Source organism: Podarcis erhardii, assembly GCF_964252035.2.
Source record: "Podarcis erhardii genome assembly, chromosome: 1".
Lineage (NCBI taxonomy): Eukaryota > Metazoa > Chordata > Lepidosauria > Squamata > Lacertidae > Podarcis > Podarcis erhardii.
The window spans coordinates 108667473-108688619 of NC_138497.1; the positions used below are offsets into that span (position 1 = coordinate 108667473).

The following is a 21147-nucleotide window of genomic DNA, read 5'->3' on the forward strand; positions in this document are numbered from 1 at the left end:
TCTATTTCTGCAGAAGTATAACAGAAACAAGTTAGTCTATTTCACATAGAATTAGTAGTATACTATATTAGTTGTCCTGTGTTAAAAAATGCAATCTCTAACTAAATTTGTGCTTGTATATAATCAAGTAACTCCACTGAATGGTGTATCTGAAGAAGTGTGCATGCACACGAAAGCTCATACCAAGAACTGACTTAGTTGGTCTTTAAGGTGCTACTGGAAGGAATTTGTTTTGTTTTGACTATGGCAGACCAACACGGCTACCTATCTGTAACTCCACTGAATGGGATTGTGGTGTCAAGCAATTCATTCCTCCTGCTCTTAATTGCTTGTTCATGGAGCATCAAGGATAAAACAAATTACAAGCTTTTCCTATTAATGGCAATTTAATTTGATATTGCTACAAGCATTGTTCTTCCTGGTGGAAAAGGCTTTTCACATGTCATACTTCACTATGTTCTATACGTCCATTGTTCCTTTTAACTCAGAAAGCCTATCTAGCTTCTAGCATCACAAGACATAGCCTCTCTTATAGATTGTAGGGCTTAGGTAGAGAAAAGCGCAGCAAAGGTTGTTGGCTATCCAGTGTGATACTGGGCTTTAAAATTTAATTGTTACCTCAAAGCCAATTAGTAAGATGCACACACTGGAATTTCTTGCATGAGGAGGACGCCATTAAGCAGTGATAGGGAACCTCCATCAGCCCCAGTCAGCATGGCCAATGGTCAGGGATGGTGAGAGGGCAACAACATCTGGAGAAGTGGAGGCAGAGGGGTGGAACACAGATTCTCCATATGAAGCTGCTGGGGTTTGGGGTGAGGGCTGAATCTCCTCAGCCATAATGCCATTGCCACTTGCCCTTAGCAGTTTGGCCAGGGAGAGCCTGCCTCTACACACTCAAGAAATGGGCAGGGAAGTTTGCCAGTAAGCTGAAACACAGAGCTAGAGAAACTCAGATATGGTGGTACACTTCCATTGGGAAGTAAACCCAGGGGGTGACATTTCATGAGGAGTCAGACATCTACTGGGTTGAAAGCAGCACATGCCTTTGTTTCATGCTGCCTTCTATATAGATGTTAATAAGTTCTGCCTGGGCCAGATTGATCTTCAGATGTGAATATATTTACTCCTTACTTTAGACACTTTCAGGAAAGAACTATGATGTTTCCTTGCGTATTCTGAAATATCCTTATTTTACACATTTTAACAATTTCAATGCCACTATGTTCAGGTATGTCTTAGTGAGTCAGTGGAGTGCACTGCAGAACATTCAGTTTTTCTTGAAACACAAAATCTACCCAAAACATGTGGCAGCTGCCATTTCGCAACTGAATAAAGTAAAGAACTATGAAATTTTACGTACTGTTTGCCATTTGGCCTTCGATCTCTCTGCTTCAAAATTAGCAACTTCTTTGCGGTCATGAAATGAAACAAACAGTTTCCATATGCAAAGCAAGACAACCCCAGTGAGGGAGATAGCAATCGAAAGACCCAACACAATCATTGTAATATTTGGAGGTTGTGGACAGGCTGTAAAAAGAAAGGAAACCCCACACATATGGTTACAAATTAGGCTACACATTTGAAAGAGGCTCTGAGTGGTTTAGTTCTGTATGCTTTTCATGTAAAGATTGGCATCCTAACCCAGATCCCAGTGAAACAACAAGGGATGTTATGCTGGCTGCCTCATTCACTACATTTCATGAGGAAATTCTGCATGCATGAAGGAATGCACATGTGGAGCTCCACCCATCATTCGAATGAATAGGACAAACTTTGGGAGCATCCACAGTAAATCAGATGATACATAGCTGAAAATAAATTTAGCATTGTCAGCCAGGCTGATTTCTTTTCCACATTGCTTCTTATCAATGGTTGTGTAAGAAACAAATATCTTAGGTGAACTTTCTTAGCTCATTGAAGAACAGTCTCGCTATAACTTATTGGCTTTGAGACTGAAAACTGGACCTCCTCTTCAGCTCCCTGTACCTCTGAAAAGCTTCTCTGGTTGGGGGTCAGTGGATTCTCCTGAACACTGCGGAAATTTCAGAGGCGGTTTTAGGTGACACTACTACAACAGAACATGAGAGGTGGGATGCACCAATTATTATTTTTTGTGTTGCACAAGGTGCCACTGAAATCTGAGAGCCCAAAGTCTTCCACTGGTGGAATGGAGCATTTCCAGGGAGTGTTACCCAAAATATGGTTGAGCTCCACTTGCACATGATGCAACTGTTTGATTTTGGCCAATTTGCTCTCCACTGCCCCCAACCTCAGCATAGGAAAGTGTGTGTGTGTGTGTGTGTGTGTGTGTGTGTGTATGCTATTCAAGAGTGCCCCTAGATGCTCTGGAGAGGATTTTCAGGCAGATAGTAGAAAGGATAGGAATGGAAAATGGTAAAAACCCCTTCTAAGAGTGTCCTCCTCCTTGTAGTTCTCAGGATCCAATCTTTTAAAAATATATATACTTGTTAGTTGTGTATGTAAGAAATTATTTACCAAACCCAAGCCGCCTACCTTTTTGATTTATGCTACGAATGGTTGTTTTCCCCTGTTCATCAGCTGCCATTTGAAATGTGATAGCACATTCATTTTCTCCAAGTAACAAACAAGGAACAAATTTATCTTCCATGATATCTGTGGGGGGAAACACTTTTTTTCAGGTCAAAAACCATTCATCATGCAGTAAGCATGCAGATTAAAGTGTTTATATCACAAGGCTGTTTTCAACAGGCACTAAGGAAGGAAGCTAAAATACTTAAAAGAATTTCACACAATACTTCTACCACTAAAAGGGTTCCCCCCTCCCCGTTTTTGTTACACTTTGCACTTAGGTTTCAGTTGAGAAGGTCCAGGTGTTGTCAATCTGCATTGACCATCAAGAGCACCCACTAAGTCTGCTGTAATTTGAAATTCAATGAATTGGAAATACTTCCAAGAGAGATGTCACAGCTATTTAGGGAATATAATAGCCCTGATTATAGTACAAAGTAAATAATATGTTCTCTTTGTTTTTTTGCTACTGGTAGTATGTCTAGACTGTGTTTCAATGCATAGCATGTTCACTTCTCAGAAAAAGAAAGGAAGGATACTGATCCTTTTCAAAGGAGCTGCCGCATATTGCTTCCAGAATGTTGTTATAAAGATTAAGGTAAAGTGCATTTCAATAGTGATTAAATCAAAATATTATGAAAAGAACTGAAGCTTTTGGAGAATTCTAATGTTGCTCACTGAAAAATAGATAAAAATGAATCTAAGATTAACCTAAGATTTTCCTATTTTTATTTGCCTCTGTGCATTTAATATGATTCTGCAAAAAATGTTTTCACCTAAAAAGGAAAAAGTTTATGCCCCTTCAAGAGTCTAGAAGGCATGGAAGAACTGTGACTGACCACGAAAAGGAAGAACAATGGAATATGAATCAGTTCACTTTAATGTACCTACAGGTGCTAAATGTCAAGTCTACAATCCACAAACTATTTTTTTAAAAAAACAGTAATAATGGTCCTCATGGAAGTTCCTCTGAAATCTATAGCCAAACCATGTAAAGTACCATATTGGTGTAATTGGCAGAAACAAACAGTTTGCTGAAAGATTCCGCTTGCCCTCCAAACAACCTTATCTATATGTACTTATTTTGTAGTAACTTCCATTGAACTTCAATGGGTTTGCTTCCAAGTAAAATGCATATAATTACTGTGCATATCTTGACAGTGGGGCAGAGGATAGAAGGAGGGAAGGACAAGGCAAAGATAACAAGGTGGGTATAATTGTAACTGAAAACACTACAACTTTGAAAAAGTTGAATGCCCATGTATGACCATTCTCTGGGCCTAAATGACGCCTAGGTGAAGACAGGCTTTTCCCATACCAATGCAGAAAAATGGCAGGAGAATGCTTCTCCCCACAAGCGTCATGAGTTAGGTTGCGCATATGCACTTCCCTCATCATAGCACTGGAATAGCATGTTAGCTATTAGTCTTGCTGAAATTGTGGTGGATTCGTGGAAAGTAAGCAGAGTTTGTGTTCCACTAAGGGTGCATACTCAGCACACACTGAAAGCACATGGCTTCCCCTAAAGAATCTTTGAACTGTAGTGTAAGGGTGCACACTTAAGCTACAGTTTTCAGGATTCTTTAGAGGAAGCCATGTGCCTTCAATGTATGTAAAAGAAATCATCTGCACAAATTCTCACATGCATAGGGATCCTTTTACAGTGCTTTGCTTCCCTTCACCCAATTCTCTGCTACCAAGAAATATACTGTTGCATTTTTTAAAAAAAATATATATAATAATGATGTTGGTACAGAATGTAAACATCAGTTTATTGTTTCTATCTGAAAAGCCTTTCATTTGTTCCTAGCAATTTGGGGCAACCATCGTCAAGATGCTGATCTACTAAAAACACCTCATTTAGGTGTTTGACCTAATTATTATATCTGTGAGGTCGTGTCTGTGAAGTGTTTACAGCACCCCAGATGATCTTACTTGATCTCAAGAACTACAGTTTTGTCTGTTATTCATATTTGTTGTGGGTGGGAATTGAGTTGACAAATGACTTCATGTAATAGATAAAAAGAATGAGTCTCATCCCCCCCACCCCCCCACCCCGCTTTTAGAGAAGCTCTACTTCTTGGTCAGCTATTTGACATCAGTTCTGCCGCTGGGGTCAGCAATGAGTCTGGTTTGTAAACCGGAAAGAGAAATTGCCTCTCTTCCTGCTTTAAAGAATTTAACAATTCCTATCCAAGTTTGAGGATGAAAGGTGAAAATTCTTTCAAGAAGGGCCCTTCTCCTGTACCTTTAACAAATTTAGCAGGTGGAACTTTTTGTAGCACAGAAATCATTGTGTGAGATAAAGAAGTCTCAGAATATTGTCTGTAGGCACCTTCTGCTGCTAAACAGTTCTGGATAAGGGGCAGTGCCTGCCTCAGAGCAAAGTAAATTTTAAAAGCTTCATATGGTTCATTTCCCTGCATCAAGTTGCAGTTAAAAGAAAGGCACAGGAGTACCTGCTAAAACATTGCCAGCCCTGAACCTGAAATTGTTGTAGCTTTTTTCTGTTTGACTAGTGCTAGTGTCAGGGAGCTCATCTATTCTCAGCATTTCTTTATTTTGCAAACAAAGCCCATAAACATCTACTCTTTTCATCTTCCTTCACATTGGATCACATTGCTGTAAACTGAGATAATCAGTTCTGTTGTCATCATAATGAATTTGTTGCATACATTTAGTTGCGTAAACATTTGACCTTGAACACCAGAATTTACTCTCTGCACACTAAATCAGGTAGACATATAAGTCATATGCCTGATGTATTTATCCTATGTATACGTCTAAAATATTACATATTTAATGCTAAGATTTTGACATGAATTCTTAGAGCAAGATGCAATAGAATAAAATAAAATAACCAAATACACATTAACAGTTAAAAACATACAGTCCAATCTATACTTTATATTGAATAATATATTGAATAAGCTACCCCTACTTCCTGAAGGAAGACCTTAGATCAGGGATGAGCAACCTGAGGTCCTCCAGAAGTTGCTGGACTATAACTCCCATCACTCCTGCCCACTGGCCATGCTGGCTAAGGCTGATGGAAGCTGAAGTCCCACAACATGTGGAGGGTCACAGAGATTCTTCACTTCTACAATAAAATAACAGAATGACTTGAAAAATACGAGCAGCAGCATGTAATAAATACTACTGGGGATAAATAAGCCTACAACCAACGGTGCCTAAGCAATACATTTAAATAAATAAATGTACTACATACCTTCTCCACTACTGACGGTCGCATCAACCAATTTACATTTCTCAGCGCACTCTTCCTGAGACTGATCATTAGAAGCTAAATAGCATTCTACGCAGCTCCTGAGAAAAAATGATTCAACAGCTCATCAATCTCTGTCAGTTACAAGGCACCAGGAACAAAAGGGAATACATATGTAGTGTTCATTTTCAAAAGTAACTTACAAAAGATCTACATGGGTCAATAAGTAGTACTTAGCAGTGTTATGTGTATTGCATTTAAAAACTCTGAAGAAATATCCTGCAGTTAAGTCTTTTCCTGCACTTCCCCCTTCCTTCTTCAAGCTCTCATTGGATATAAAACACAAGAGGGCAACATTATCCAGGTACAGCAGCTTTCAAACTGTGTGTTGCGACACATTAGTGTGTTGGCTGCAGTGTGTAGATGTGTCATGCAAGCACTCCCCACACTCCTCCCAGGGCTGGAAAAGGGTTAGCTTAATATGAAGAGCTCTGATGTACAACATCAATGAAAACCTTGAGTAAACCTGAGGCTTGATTAGCATTATGTGCTCTCTACAGGGCTTTCCTTAGGCTTAGTCCAGAGGCTGCAGCTGAATGTGGTGGCAAGATTGCTAACTGGAGTGATTGATTGCCAGCACATAACAGTTGTGTTACAGGATCTGCACTGGCCGCTATGAGGCCAGTTGTAGCTATTGGTCTATAAAGCCCAAGAGCATACCCAGACTGTCATCTGCCAAGGGCACAGACTCGGGGGCTGCAAAAATCATGCCTCTCCACTCCGACCTGGAGTGACTAGGAGCCCACCTGCCCATCCACATGCTTCCTCGCTGCTCTTCTGCTGCTCTGGGCGGAAGGGTGAGGCATGTAGTCTCTTCTGGGCACCTCCACAGCAGGACTCCAAGGGTGCAAGTGGTGGGAAGGGCATCAATACAGCTCCTTGCCAAGGGTGCAAGGGGGCCTAGGTATGCCCTTAACAACTTGAGACCATGGCACCCAAGAAATAAATAGTTACTAAAAAATGCCTTGGTTTTGATTATGGTTTTTTTTGTTTTTTTGCTTGTTTACGCAGACTATTGTTGTAGAACAGAAATTTGCTCTAGAATGGGATATATAATTTCGACTTGACATATAGATAAAGGCTGCAGGTGCAATGTATAATTTTAACTACTTAAACCTCATTAAAATCCAAGGGACTAAAGTGTGCCTGACTTTGGGTCGGGTATGGCCTATGACTTTAGCCTTTAGTCATAATCAAAACTGGGTTCCTAATAGACCCTCCCCAAGTGTAGCATCATGATAAAAGGGAAGAAAGAAAAAGAAACCCTGTTTCTTCTCTTAACGGAAGTCGCTAGCATATTAAGTCACATATCTTAAAAGGTACAAATGAAAATATTAGTTAAAATTAAATGTGTTTGTTGATTTAACTGATGGCTAGAAATGGCATAATTAAATTCATTGAAGAATTATGCACAAAGAAAAAACATATCTGAATTGCTCTAACACCCACACAAGTTAGTGGAAAGGTTGTTCATTATTCATCTGCAACTGAAGCCAGGTCTGAGCTTCCTAGTTAAAGAACGTAATGAATGACATTCATGAAAGAAATTTACATGTATTTTCATACAACCTACCAGAAAAATGACTAATCTAACGATAACTTGAACTGGAGTTCAAGGAGTGCAACTTGATCCTATGAGTAATTCTGCCAGCAAATACATGTTTCACACAGGTCACAATGACCACTCTGCTTGCAAAAGCCATTATATGGGGCATTGCCTTGAACTTGCAATCCAAACCATGGCACAGCAACAGTAGTGACTAATTTTTATTTTAATAGTTGTTTCCCCCACTGTGGTGTTTGCCACCCTAGGCTCCTTTGGGAGGACTGGTGGGATAGAAATTGAATAAAAGGAGAGTAAAAAGAGAGAAGTGCTGGTACTCTTTACCAGTGAATACCAGCATAAAAAGCAGCAGCAGCAGCAGCAGCAACAGCAACAACAACAACAATAATAACAATAACAGGACATTGAAAGTAAGAAAAATATATCAGGAAATAAAAGGTAACAGGTAAAGGTAAAGGACCCCAAACAGTTAAGTCCAGTCAAAGGCAACTATGGGGTGCGGCTCTCATCTCGCTTCAGGCCGATTGAGCCGTCGTTTGTCCACAGACAGGTTTCCGGGTCATGTGGCCAGCATAACTAAACCACTTCTGGCGTGACGGAACACTGTGACAGAAGCCAGAGTGCAGGGAAATGCTGTTTACCTTCCCGCCACAGTGGTGCCTATTTATCTACTTGCACAGGCGTGCTTTTGAACTGCTAGGTTGGCAGAAGCTGGGACAAAGCAACAGGAGCTCACCCCATCGTGCCGATTCGAACTGCCAACCCTCCGATCAGCAAGCCCAAGAGACTTAGTGGTTTAGACCACAGCGCCACCCGCTCCTTTTATATCAGGAAATACAGTAAATACACCAGACACAAACTCAACACCCTTGAAATATTGCTATACTTTTGGACATGCGACAGAAACAGACATTTCCAGACATTTAAAGGCGTATAATTTACCGTTTAGAAGTGCAAGGGTCGGCATAGGGTGAGTATTTTTCACACGTGCTTCCTGAAACCCCGGGATTTGTGCACACACATTTTCCACACATGCATTCACCTCTCCCACTGCAGATTGTGCCGTCAGCAGAAGCACAGCTATTGGTGTCAGTGGTGCAGTTACAGTATTCACCCGTCCAGCCACTGTGGCATCTACACTGACCACAGTCACAGTAGCCGTTGCCTAAGGAAAGTCATGGAGGTTAGTTCTTGTTTTGATTTCTGTTCTCCCCCAAGCCAAGGTCTCAAAGCCCAGAATAATTCGATCAATCATTATGCCCCTCAAATATCTCTGTCATTTGCAACCTTTCCCTCTTAATCCCCACAAAGCTGCCTCAAATGTTGACCGTGGAGTTTGGGGATGATAAATCCAAGAATTAATATAATTTGAAGAAATTCAGATAGCTGCTATAGTATTGTAGCACTTTCATTGGGACCAGCTAAAATGGCAAAGTACTGAGCTAGATTTTTAGGTTCGAAGGGTTGATGTTTCATAGACAAACTCCCTGACAATGCCAATCCTAAGTGTGTTTATTCAGAAGTATGTCACATGGGGCTTACATCTTAGTAAATGTGTTTAGGTCATAGGGTTGCGATATTCTGAAGAGCAAAAAAGAGGATGCTATGATGACTCTCATTTTAAATACCCCTACTATAGGGTGGCTATAGCAGCTGGGGTGGGGGGCAGGAGAAGAGAAGAGGAAAGCAAGTCTTCAACCAGCAGTTATGTCTCTGTCTCAACCAGAAAGTATAGTCAGAGACATTTTGGCAATTTTTTTTAAAAAACTACCTGGACAGAAATGTTACCCCTGAAAAAGAGGATGTGTCCTGGAAAAAGAGGACACATGGCAACCCTAGTTTAGGACTGCAACAGTAGTCTGCAAGAGCTCCTTGAACCACCATGTTAAGAACAATCAATGTGAATTTTTAAATGGATACTGTTTTAAACTTGAATACTGCTTATACTTGAATACTGTTTTTGAAATAGAGCATATATTCAGTTGCCAACTTCTATTCTATTATTTATAATTAAAAAAAATGGCAGTTTGCAGTGGACTTACCTGCACATAGCAGTCCTCTAAATCTCCCACAAGAGAAACTGTCACATTCACAAAATGACCCATAAATATGTCCATATGCCGATGGGTGGCAAATGCACTGTCCACAAAAGCAGTCACCTCTTCCACTACAAGAGGTTTCCTCTGGAGAACTTTTGCAGGAACCTGTACTCAGTGAGTCTTTTTCACCACATTCACAGTGAGGACCCATGTAGCCTGGGTTGCAGGTGCACACCCCACATTCAAAATAACCATGTCCGCCATTGCACTTGAAGCTGTTCATTTCAGCTTCTTTCTGACAATTGCAGCTGCATTCTGACTGGATCTCAATTTCCAGAGCTTCATTCAAGCCCACCGGCTTTATTATGACGTTCTTTGGACTTTTCCCACAAGCAGATAGGCTTAAAGTCACATTGAAACTGACCTAGGAAAGGAGGAGGGGCATCTGTATTTAACCATTCATTGCTGCAGTGTACAAAAACGCAAAAGAACAAATATTAAAAATATAAGCTAACAAAATCAGCAAAGTCTAAGTATTCAAGAGAGTAGTTCCATTAGTGCAAGGATTTCTGTTCATGTAACAGAACTTCCCTTCCCTCTCCTTTCCCTATGTGTTCCCATGCCCTACCTAAATCTGCTTTGGAGGGTTTTCGGGAATCCCAGAACGGATTTAGGGGATGGGGGGCGGTAAGTGGAGAGAGGGGAAGTTGTATTGTGCAGTCAAACATCTTTGAACTAACAGAACTATTTTATTGGATATCACCCAAACATTTTATTAGAGCACGAGCTTACACAGATTAGAATCCATTCCCCCCCCCCCCAATGCAGCTGATGGGAAGCAGAAAGAGAATGAAATCCCTGACTAAAGATGTTTTACCATGTGATGCTGTCTTTGGCTTGGGGAAAATTCATTGTTTTATTGCATTGTAATGTAGTTTCTTTGGTTTTATTGTTTGTTATTATATACATGTTGTATTTGTTATTTTGTAAACTGCTTAGAGGCTGGCTTAAGTATTAAGCAGTATATAAATTTAAATAATAACAACAACAGTACAAACTTTGGCATGTCTACTTCGAAGTAAGCCCCATACAACACAATCATAAGTACATTTTTTGCAGGGAATAAGCAATTGCTTGGGGACTTACATCTGAGCAAACATGCATAAACATTGCACTGCACACAATGGAAAACACAAGAAGGAAGCATTCACTTTTATGCAATTTTAAAATCAATTTAACATAATATCCAGTAGGAGAACTCTTTTTTCTTTTTCTTTTTTAAAAAGAAGAAAACTATAATTGGAGGCAAAGAAAAGAAAATTCTGTTACAGCATTAAGTCAATTCCAGCTCAGTCCAATGTCGGAATTCTCTGACACTGAGCTCCGAGGACTGTGCAAAACATTCTGCATGCAGGAACTTCACAGGGAACTCTGTGAATTGCAGCTCTGTGAGGGGAATAGGGGCTTCATAACAACTCTCAGCTGATATGAGTTGTAGCCCACAACATCTGGAAGGCACCAGGTTGGGGAAGGCTGCTACACACCTTGACTGTTCCTTAGAATCAGGTTATAATCAGATTTACAATGAGAAACATGATTTATGAAATCAGAACCTACTTACCACCTCTCCCACTTGAATGTGAGAGCATTTCCTTTGGTGTGGAAAAGCAGTGTTGTTGTTACAAATGGCAGTGAAAGCAAGGTTTACCCCATCTGTGTCTCCCAACACCTCCAGCTCGATTTCTGACCGGAGTGCCTTAAAGGACATAATGATTGGAACAATGTCATTTCATTTGGGAAACTAACATCTTGGGAGGCCCTTTTCCAAGTTGCCCTGCCAAGTGAAGTTCAGCAGGTGGTTGTGGAAGAGAGGGTCTTCTCAGTATGTGGAATGCCTTCCACAGAGAGGGGGTCACATGGAACTTCATTTGACATCATTTCAGTACCCACTGAATATCTTTTTTTTATTTTCCCAGGACTTAAAAAACCCATTTAAGTTTTTAGCAAGCAGGATTTGAACTATGAGCAACAGAAGGTATTGAAGATTATAGTAGTTTTGTTAAGGTTTAAGAGATAGAAGACAGTGTGCAGCAGAGGGAGAGAAACAGAAACACAATGAAAAAAAGGGGTGGGAAGTAAAAAAAAAGGTTTTGTTATGTATTGAAATTTATGTGTGAAATTTTGGAAAATTTAATTTAAAAAACTTCAGAAATGAATTAAAACCCATTTAAGTTTTAAGATGGTTTTAATCTCTCTCACTCACATTTTTTGCTGTATTATGTTTTTAATTATTTATGTACCATTTTTTCCCTATAGACTGCCTTTTGTCCCAAAGGATCTCAGGGCAGTGCACAACACGTCTAAAAAACATCAAAATTCAAAATGCCAATAAAAACAACTTTGCCACTAAGATATTTCAGCTGCAATTTAAAATAAATTCAAGCAGCCTGCAGTGCTCACCCAAATGCCTGTAAAAAGAGATGTTTTAAGTTGCCTTGTAAAAATCATTAGTGAATGGGGTAGGCATGAAGTTTTATTTTTCTTAATGGGGTTCAAATTTGGGCCTGTACCAAATTGGGCAGCCTCAAAGTGCTTGAGGCTGGGCTATTTTCAGAAGTACAAAATCAAAGTCTGAACCAAATTTTCTGATTGGTACCCTCATCCCCTTACAGACATTTGCAGGAAAATGGGTAGGTTGCAGGTGATGAATCCCTTGTCTATTGCTTCTGTATAAATGAATGACTGAAAAGAGCTTTGGATTAGGTAGGAGGATATCTATTAATTTAGTCTGAAAGAGTAACTGATTGTGAAAATAGCTTGAGGTGTGCAATGGCATCTTCCGCTTGAGAAATGCTCTGGAAGGTAGGACTCAAACCAATGGCTTCAAGTTACAAGAAAGGAGACTCTGACTAAATGTTAGGAAAAACGTTCTGACAATAAGAGTTGTTCGACAGTAGAACAGTCTCTCTGGGAGGTTGTGGACTCTCTTCCTTGGAGGTTTTTAAGCAGAGGTTGAATGACCATCTGTCATGGGTGCTTTAGCAGAGTGAGATTCCTGCATTGCAGGGGGCTGGAGTAGATGACCCTTAGGGTCCCTTCCAACTCAGCAATTCTCTGATTCTCTGAAATAAAGATTGATAATACAATTTTTTCAGTGTCTGAAATTTGGGTGATTCTAATCGCAGGCTGATCTGTTATGCCTTTATCTTTATAAAGAATTTTCTTCTAGCCCTGGTCACATTGCAAACATTCAGAGTGGGCAAAGTTAACTTCCAAATGTAATTTATTTGGTGTTACAGTGAGAAAAGACAATGGATGAACACTAGGTTGAATTTAAATGAATTATGCCTGAATGATCTTAGTGACCCTCAAGTGAAAGCCTTGAAGGTTTCTAAGATACATGAGCAAGCATGCAATAGGAAAATGTTGCTCAGCGAGTCTTGCAACATTTCATTTTATAGCTGAAATATGCAAAACCTGTGTTTGCAGTTTAACTTACTTCTCTTCAGTCTTATATATATTAACTGCTAAAGAGAGTCAACTGCTGGTAAAGAGGTTTCCGTGTGGTCTTATTTAATAACTTTGTGTTCCAGAGCCAGTCTTTACTTCACATAGACTTTGACTAAAATGTCTGCTTTGAAGACACAAAACATCACTTCAGATTTTTTTTTTTTTTTTGCAGTTTTTAACCTCTCAAGGCACGTAGTGACACGCTCGCTGGAGGCTGTGACTTACGTTGGAAGGGAATAGGAGAACGTCTTACAACAAATATTTTGACAGCTCTCTCATATGCTTACTTCCTCTGAAGAATTTAAAAGCCAACACATCTGTGAATAATAATAACTTAGAGCTTTCCACTTTAAAATTATGGCAGAAATCCAAGGACTCAAGAAACTTCAGCATGATTATCCTTCTGAGGGCAAATGACAATTATGATTCCTTCCCCCCCACCCTTATGAGCACACTGAGGCAGAATGGTGAAGTTATTTTTCTTGGGACAAATATATTACTGAATTACATAGTACTGCTGGTGACATGGGGTGGCAGAATGGGGGCAGGGGAAAGAGCGCCAATATTTTTGTAGTAAGAATTACATTTGGCAGTGAAGTGAAATTAAATATATTATCCTGTTGTGATGGAAGCACCGCACAGTCAGGCAATCAAGAGCAAGCACCCCATGGGTTCACACAGTATCGTCCTCCTTCCTTCTTATGGTACCATTGCCTTTTCCATTAACACTATGATTGGCATAGGAGCCAACTCCTAGGGACCGAGTTCCCTACGGCCACCCTAAATTGTGTGTGTGTGCCATGTCATGTGATCAGTTATGTGGGTGGGGCTTACCTGCCCCATAACATTTAATTCAGGTTGCCATCCCTGATATTTGGTATTACACCAGCATCAGCATTTTCACTAACTATAGTTAAACCAAAATACAGTTTGCAAACCCACTTCTAACCACAGTTGCAAATTTTCTACTTTATTTTAGTTTTATAAAACAGATCTGGTATAGAAATAATGGTTTATATACCTTTATGAACAGAATCCTATGTAAGTATTTTCTCACAGCAGAGTTGGTGTGGCCTGATCATTCAAAGTAGTGATTCCTAAAGTCACATTTACATACTCTAGGCCATGGGATGGCAAACTAAGGCCCGGGGGCCGGATCCGGCCCAATCATCTTCTAAATCTGGCCTGTGGATGGTCCGGGAATCAGCGTGTTTTTACATGAGCAGAATGTGCCATGTTATTTAAAATGCATCTCTGGGTTATTTGTGGGGCTTGCCTGGTGTTTTTACACGAGTAGCATCTCTGGGTTATTTGTGAGGTATAGGAATTTGTTTTTTGTTGTTGTTTTTCAAAATACAGTCCGGCCCCACACAAGGTCTGAGGGACAATGGACCGGCCCCCTACTGAAACAGTTTGCTGACCCCTGCCTAGGCTTCTAAAAATTGTTACACTCTTCTGACAGGGATGGAGAAAAGATAAAAAATACTTGTTTCTTATTTTAAAGGCTTTTTGGTTGGAGATACATGGGTTTCTTACTTGGTAGGAATTAAGTTTTAAGGCTGTATTTTAGGGGAAGGAATGAAGCTCATAATTTGTATTAGGTCCATTTCCTGGCATGTGCAGGTAGGATAGGGCTAGGGGAGATTCTTGCCTGAACCTTTCAAGAGCCACTGACAGTAAGTGTCAACAATACTGAGCTAGATGAAACAATGGTTTGACTTGGTATAAGGCGGATTCCTACATTCCTGTCACTCATATCGGTTGCCATGCACACCTCTACTTGTTTTGTTATACATCTGTACATAAGGGGTATTACGAAAAACACCACAAGTACTTTCTGCTCCAAAGGAAAGTGATCTCATGCCTGGAACTTTCCATTTCCCAGGAAAGTATGGAATATGAAATGAAATAAGATTATTCAAAGTTGCAAGCAGCCGAATAAAGAATAGTAAGCGAAAGCACATGCTTATAGATGGAGCTATGAACTGTGCCTATAATCTAAGCAAATGACTCTGACTGTTTGCAATATACATTTTTCCAGTTTTATCATTCTCACTGGCTAAATGTGGACAGAAACATAGAGAAAGCTACACCATTAAAACACACACCCTAAAAACACTATTACTGTGTTTTAATTACTTTATTGTACACTGCTTTGAGTTTCACACACCACAAAAGTGTGTGACCAAATTTTTATTTGCACCAAATCACTAAGTTTCCACAGGCATTCAGAACTACTACTACTACTACTACTACCACCATTATTATTATTCCTGATATGCATTCATATATATTCATACCTTATATGCATCAATGATCAACTGGAGAACATTTCCAGAATCCACCTGGAGTTTTCCAACAGTAGCTCCAGGAATAAGATTAGCATAGTTCTGCAAAACACAATTATGACCACAAAAATTATAATAAGGTAATCTATAATTGGTGAAAACAAACATGTTTCTTGAATGCTTTTCATGAAACCCCTTTTGACTTCCCCTTTCCTCCCTCCAGCTTCCTGTAAAACCCCAGAATCTGCTCCAAACTTTCAGGAGCAGATTGGTGTTAGTGTGTATGTCTGCAGAAAACTGGATGGGGAGGAGAGGAAGCTGTGTTGTGTGAGCATAAGTGGGATATTGTCTTATATGTTTCAATAGGATTATCAATTTACAGGTTAAAGCAAAAGGCAAGTATAATGTAGGATTCTCCATCCATGGGTTACCACTCTGCAGTATTTTCTCTCCACCCCACCGCCACCATCCTTCTCTCCTTAGTTGGGTGCTGATGCTGGAGAAAGTGCTTGGCGTTGCAAGGAAGTGAGACAAAATAAGGAGAAGAGCTTTTTCTTTTTAAAGTCCAGAGTGTATGTTGGCCATTATAGGATTTACTGTATATCTGCACATTACAAATACAGTGGTACCTCGGGTTAAGTACTTAATTCGTTCCGGAGGTCCGTTCTTAACCTGAAACTGTTCTTAACCTGAAGCACCACTATAGCTAATGGGGCCTCCCGCTGCTCCACGCCAGCGGAGCATGATTTCTGTTCTCATCCTGAAGCAAAGTTCTTAACCCGAGGTACTATTTCTGGGTTAGCGGAGTCTGTAACCTGAAGCATATGTAACCTGAAGTGTATGTAACCTGAGGTACCACTGGACAGGAAATGCAGAAAGCATCTGTGTAGTGTCATGTGTAAAGCTGCCCTAAATGTATCTATAAACTCTGACCATTTGATTTCTTCATACTTCTCTTGTGCTCTCTACTGCTGACAGCATTATGATCCTGCTGACGTACCATAACATTTTAGCAATGCAATGGAAATATCTCATGCCTTACGTTTACAGTGAAAAGTCAGCAGGATTAACTGTATTTCACATTCTAGCAGGCAGTTGCACATGACAAATACTTATAGAATCATAGAATCATAGAATCATAGAGTTGGAAGAGACCACAAGGGCCATCGAGTCCAACCCCCTGCCAAGCAGGAAACACCATCAGAGCACTCCTGACATATGGTTGTCAAGCCTCTGCTTAAAGACCTCCAAAGAAGGAGACTCCACCACACTCCTTGGCAGCAAATTCCACTGTCGAACAGCTCTTACTGTCAGGAAGTTCTTCCTAATGTTTAGGTGGAATCTTCTTTCTTGTAGTTTGGAACCATTGCTCCGTGTCCGCTTCTCTGGAGCAGCAGAAAACAACCTTTCTCCCTCCTCTATGTGACATCCTTTTATATATTTGAACATGGCTATCATATCACCCCTTAACCTCCTCTTCTCCAGGCTAAACATGCCCAGCTCCCTTAGCCGTTCCTCATAAGGCATCGTTTCCAGGCCTTTGACCATTTTGGTTGCCCTCCTCTGGACACGTTCCAGTTTGTCAGTGTCCTTCTTGAACTGTGGTGCCCAGAACTGGACACAGTACTCCAGGTGAGGTCTGACCAGAGCAGAATACAGTGGCACTATTACTTCCCTTGATCTAGATGCTATACTCCTATTGATGCAGCCCAAGTACTCTGGAAGATGATTCTTAGAGTATATTGGCATTGCATTTCAGAAAAAAAGACAGTTCATAGATTGTAAGTGAGAAATTGTGAAGTCAGACTCTGAAATAGTGCAGTCTTTTCCTGGCACATTGCCAAACTACAGCATGACATAACTCATTAGGGATCACTTTATTTCCATCAGTGCAATCTCACTGAATAGAAATCCATTACTGGAAGAAATAATATTGGAATATAGTCAAAGCTATTTAAGAAAATGGGACAAGTGGAAAAAGAATCATTTTGTAATAGGCCTGTTTTTAATATTTTGTGTTGCTACATCCTGGTTCACCCATAACACAAAACCATGATTTGTTTAGCCAAAGTGTGGCTTGTTTGGATGTCCAAACTGAACCCAGCTGATTAAATGTGGTTTGCTTTATGGCAACTAATCACCATATGAATCATGTCTTTTAAAGACAATCTTTTGCTATTGTATCCAAACTCTATAAACTTGTTTAACCACGGTTTGGCCACCCCACCTTGGCCACTTGCCAAACTACAGAGGCATAAATAAGGCAGCAGCACTAAGAGCACAAACCAAGCTTTGGAGAAACAAATACAGTCGTACCTCGGAAGTCGAACGCCTTGCAAGTCGAACATTTTGGCTCCTGAATGCTGCAAACCCGGAAGTGAATGTTCCAGTTTGCGAACATTCTTTTGAACCCGAACGTCCAACACAGCTTCCATGGCTTCCAATTGGATGCAGGTGCTTCCTGCAGCCAATTGGAAGCCTAGCCTTGGTTTCTGAATGTTTTGGAAGTCGAACGGACTTCCAGAATGGATTCCGTTCAACTTCCGATATATGACTGTAATGGCTTATTTGCTTTTCTGTGAGACCACCTGTGATTAATAGAACAAACCACATTTTAAAGAAACCATGGCTTAGCCTTATGTTCAAACACAGCTATTATGTGTGACTCTAGTGTCCAGGATCCAAAGAAATGCACAACTAATTTCACCTGCCTAGGAGATGGTAATTTTTTTTCTTTGAACAGGGGCCCCACTAGTTGCATCTGGAAATTCACTTTTGAAATTGAGGGGAACTTCAAAAGCAGAGCACGATATATTAGACAGACCCAGGGTTTAAGGAGTAAAACACAAAGTGTCTTTTGGAACATGCATCCCCTTGGACATATCTAAAACTGCAATCTCAGCTCTAAATGAAATTATTTCTGAATAAGCATACATAGGATCAGACTGTATCTCTTTACATCTTGGCCAATATAGGTATATGTCACTCCAGATAATTACCAGTCTCAGAATATACCGCTGGTATTTGTTATTTCTCTTTAAAACAGAGTACACATTGTTGCTGAATGACATTTTCAACTAAAACACAACAAAGAACATAATGTCTAAAAGCAACTAAGTAACAGTAAGAGGATACAGTACAACTTGAATAACCAACCTACATAGAGCAGAAAGAAAGCGGGCGGGGGGAGGAATCATGCCACTCACACAACTGAAGCAATGAGCAGGTAAATAATTAGAGTGTGAGCAAGCACAGTGAATTCAGGAAGCTGTAATTACCAGTAGATTTTTAAACTAGCACACCCCAATACACAACTGGAGAACAGTGAAACAGGATAACTGAATCTAAGTGTATAAATAAATAGAGCTGATTTGAACAAGTTTGTAACATGCCTGGAATGCAATGCTTTTGATTTAAATGACAGAACAGAACTTCCAGGATGAATTAATGATAGATTCAAGCCCTGTTATGTTGGATAAGTGGAAGTTGTAATAATTATATGTGGACTACTGCAATGTGGGTTAGATGGGACTGCTTTTGAGGGTGGTCCAGAAACTTCATTTCATTCAGAACATAGCTACAAGATTACTAATTGGGCTTGGGGAGGGAAGGGGGATATGAGCATATTAATCGCTGTTTGCCAGCTCACTGGCTCACTGTGTTTCCAGATCAATTCAGGCTCAGGGTTTTGACCTTTAAGGCTACAGTGGTACCTTTGGATACGAACGGGATCCATTCCGGAGCCCTGTTCGCATCCAGAAGCAAACGTAACTAGCGATGGCACGTCTGCGCACATGCGTGTCACTTTTTGCTGCTTCTGTGCATGCGCGTGACGTCATTTTGAGCGTCTGCTCATGCGCAAGCGGCGAAACCTGGAAGTAACGTGCTCCATTACTTCCAGGTTGCCGCGGAGCGCAACCCGAACGCGCTCAACCCGAAGCACATTCAACCCGAGGTATGACTGTATTCACGACTTGGGAACAGGGTACTTCTAGGATCACTTGTTTCCATATGCACATATCCAGACCTTAAGATCTGCTTCTGAGGCTGCTTCTTCAGGTGAGGTGCTATTGGACAAAGGATCTTTTTAGTGGTGGCTCCTTGGTTATGTAACATTCTCTCCAGAAAGGCTTGTCTGGTGCCTACCTTGATGCAATTTTGGCACTTTTAAAATACTTCATTCTTTTTCTTTTTAATAACTGTCCTAGACCTTTAAATCTGTTCCTACTTTAAAATAATTTTTCCTGGGCTGTGCATTTTAAAAATGTTCTTGGTGGTTTTATGGATTTATATTTGCATTTCTGATTTGTTTTTACCATATAGCTATAAGCCCCTCTGAGAACATGTTTATAGTTTTCATATACATATTTTAAAAATACTAATTTTATAACATCTATCTACCTATCTAAATAGTATATATTTTAATGCAAACAAATGAAAAGGATTTCTGTTAACTGTAGCATAACACCACTCTCAGTCATTCCACAGAAAACATAACCCTCTATTTGTGATGCCATTTATTTCAAGCTGTTAGATCTAATCTTGGGGGCTTTTACTTGTATTCCAGTCTATTTCTACAGGAGATTTGTATGAGAAGAGGGCTGCAGCTTACACCAGCATTCTCTCTAAAGATGCCCTTCTTTATATGTATGGAAATCTTGACTGTGTGCTATACTAATTGACTGACACTTGCTGGAAACTGAGCTTTTGGAGGTAGACATTCCTGTTTGTATTCATACATGGTGGTCCAAATCTGTTCACATAGATACAGTGAGGGCTTCCATTGTGTATCTCCACATATGGAGTGACATCTAGGGTCAAACTGCACCGGCGATTGTGTCTAACTAAATAATGAGTCCCTTGTTCAGCAAGAAATCTTAATTCTAATGATACACGAATTGCAGAGTTCAGTTTCTTACAGGGCAACCCTACTATTCATATATGGGTTGCTGGGACAAAGAATAGGCATGGGCATAGGGGCACTAGCAGTGGGCATGGGGTGCCAGGTGAGATTTGATGGTGGAACAACCACCAAAGCTATTGCTATGTCGTTTCACTGTGGGCAGAGGAGGTTTTGGGGGCCGCTTTAATTACCCACTGGGATAGCTCAGTCAGTAGAGTATAGGACTCTTAATCTCAGGATCATGTGTTTGAGCCCCATACTGGGCAAAAAGATTCCTACATTGCAGGGCGTTGGCCCAGATGACTCTTGAGGTCCCTTCCAACTCTACAGTTCTATGATTCTACACCAGCCCTTGGATTGACATAAGAATCCTACCATTAATGCAGGTGTGCTGGGGAAATTACGATGCTTTGGATACGGCATCTTTATGCCTGCCCACAACACATCTCATTTTCACCCACCCCACTAGTGGAGCTTTCCTTCAGTGTGTCTGGGGGCTTCCAGGTAAGAAAGTGTTGGCTCTCCACAGTGCACATCTGTCTCTGTTGGTGGAGCAGCACTTAGCACTACTTCCTGAAGCCTCTCAGCTGCACAAGCTCAGGCTCAATAACCTGCAACTTTGAGGCGACTGGAGTCATTTGTCTCCTGGTTTAAAGTAACAAGTTTGTCATTATGCTTATGGTTTATTGAAACAAGCCAGGATCAGAAACCATGGTTTGATCTTGTGACTCCAGTAATCCATAGTTTAACTACAGTTTGTGATTTGGAAACAACATCTCATAGTTTGAATCAAGAAGCAGATACAGTGGTACCTCGGGTTACATACGCTTCAGGTTACATACGTTTCAGGTTACAGACTCCTCTAACCCAGAAATAGTACCTCGGGTTAAGAACTTTGCTTCAGGATGAGAACAGAAATTGTGCTCTGGCGGTGCGGCGGCAGCAGGAGGCCCAATTAGCTAAAGTGGTGCTTCAGGTTAAGAACAGTTTCAGGTTAAGTACAG

At 40.5% G+C, this 21147-nt stretch overlaps 1 protein-coding gene across 1 annotated transcript in view; it reads right to left on the reverse strand.

Moving 5' to 3' along the window:
* ITGB6 (integrin subunit beta 6) overlaps positions 1–21147 on the reverse strand; it is a 67157-nt gene that overhangs the window by 1825 nt on the left and 44185 nt on the right. The window contains exons 11-17 of the mRNA XM_081871551.1: positions 15253–15342; positions 11064–11198; positions 9446–9866; positions 8346–8568; positions 5783–5880; positions 2518–2637; positions 1364–1530 (exon numbers count right to left, since the gene is read on the reverse strand). Of these exons, the coding sequence (XP_081727677.1) occupies positions 1364–1530; positions 2518–2637; positions 5783–5880; positions 8346–8568; positions 9446–9866; positions 11064–11198; positions 15253–15342 (1254 nt within the window). The remainder of the gene's footprint in view (positions 1–1363; positions 1531–2517; positions 2638–5782; positions 5881–8345; positions 8569–9445; positions 9867–11063; positions 11199–15252; positions 15343–21147) is intronic.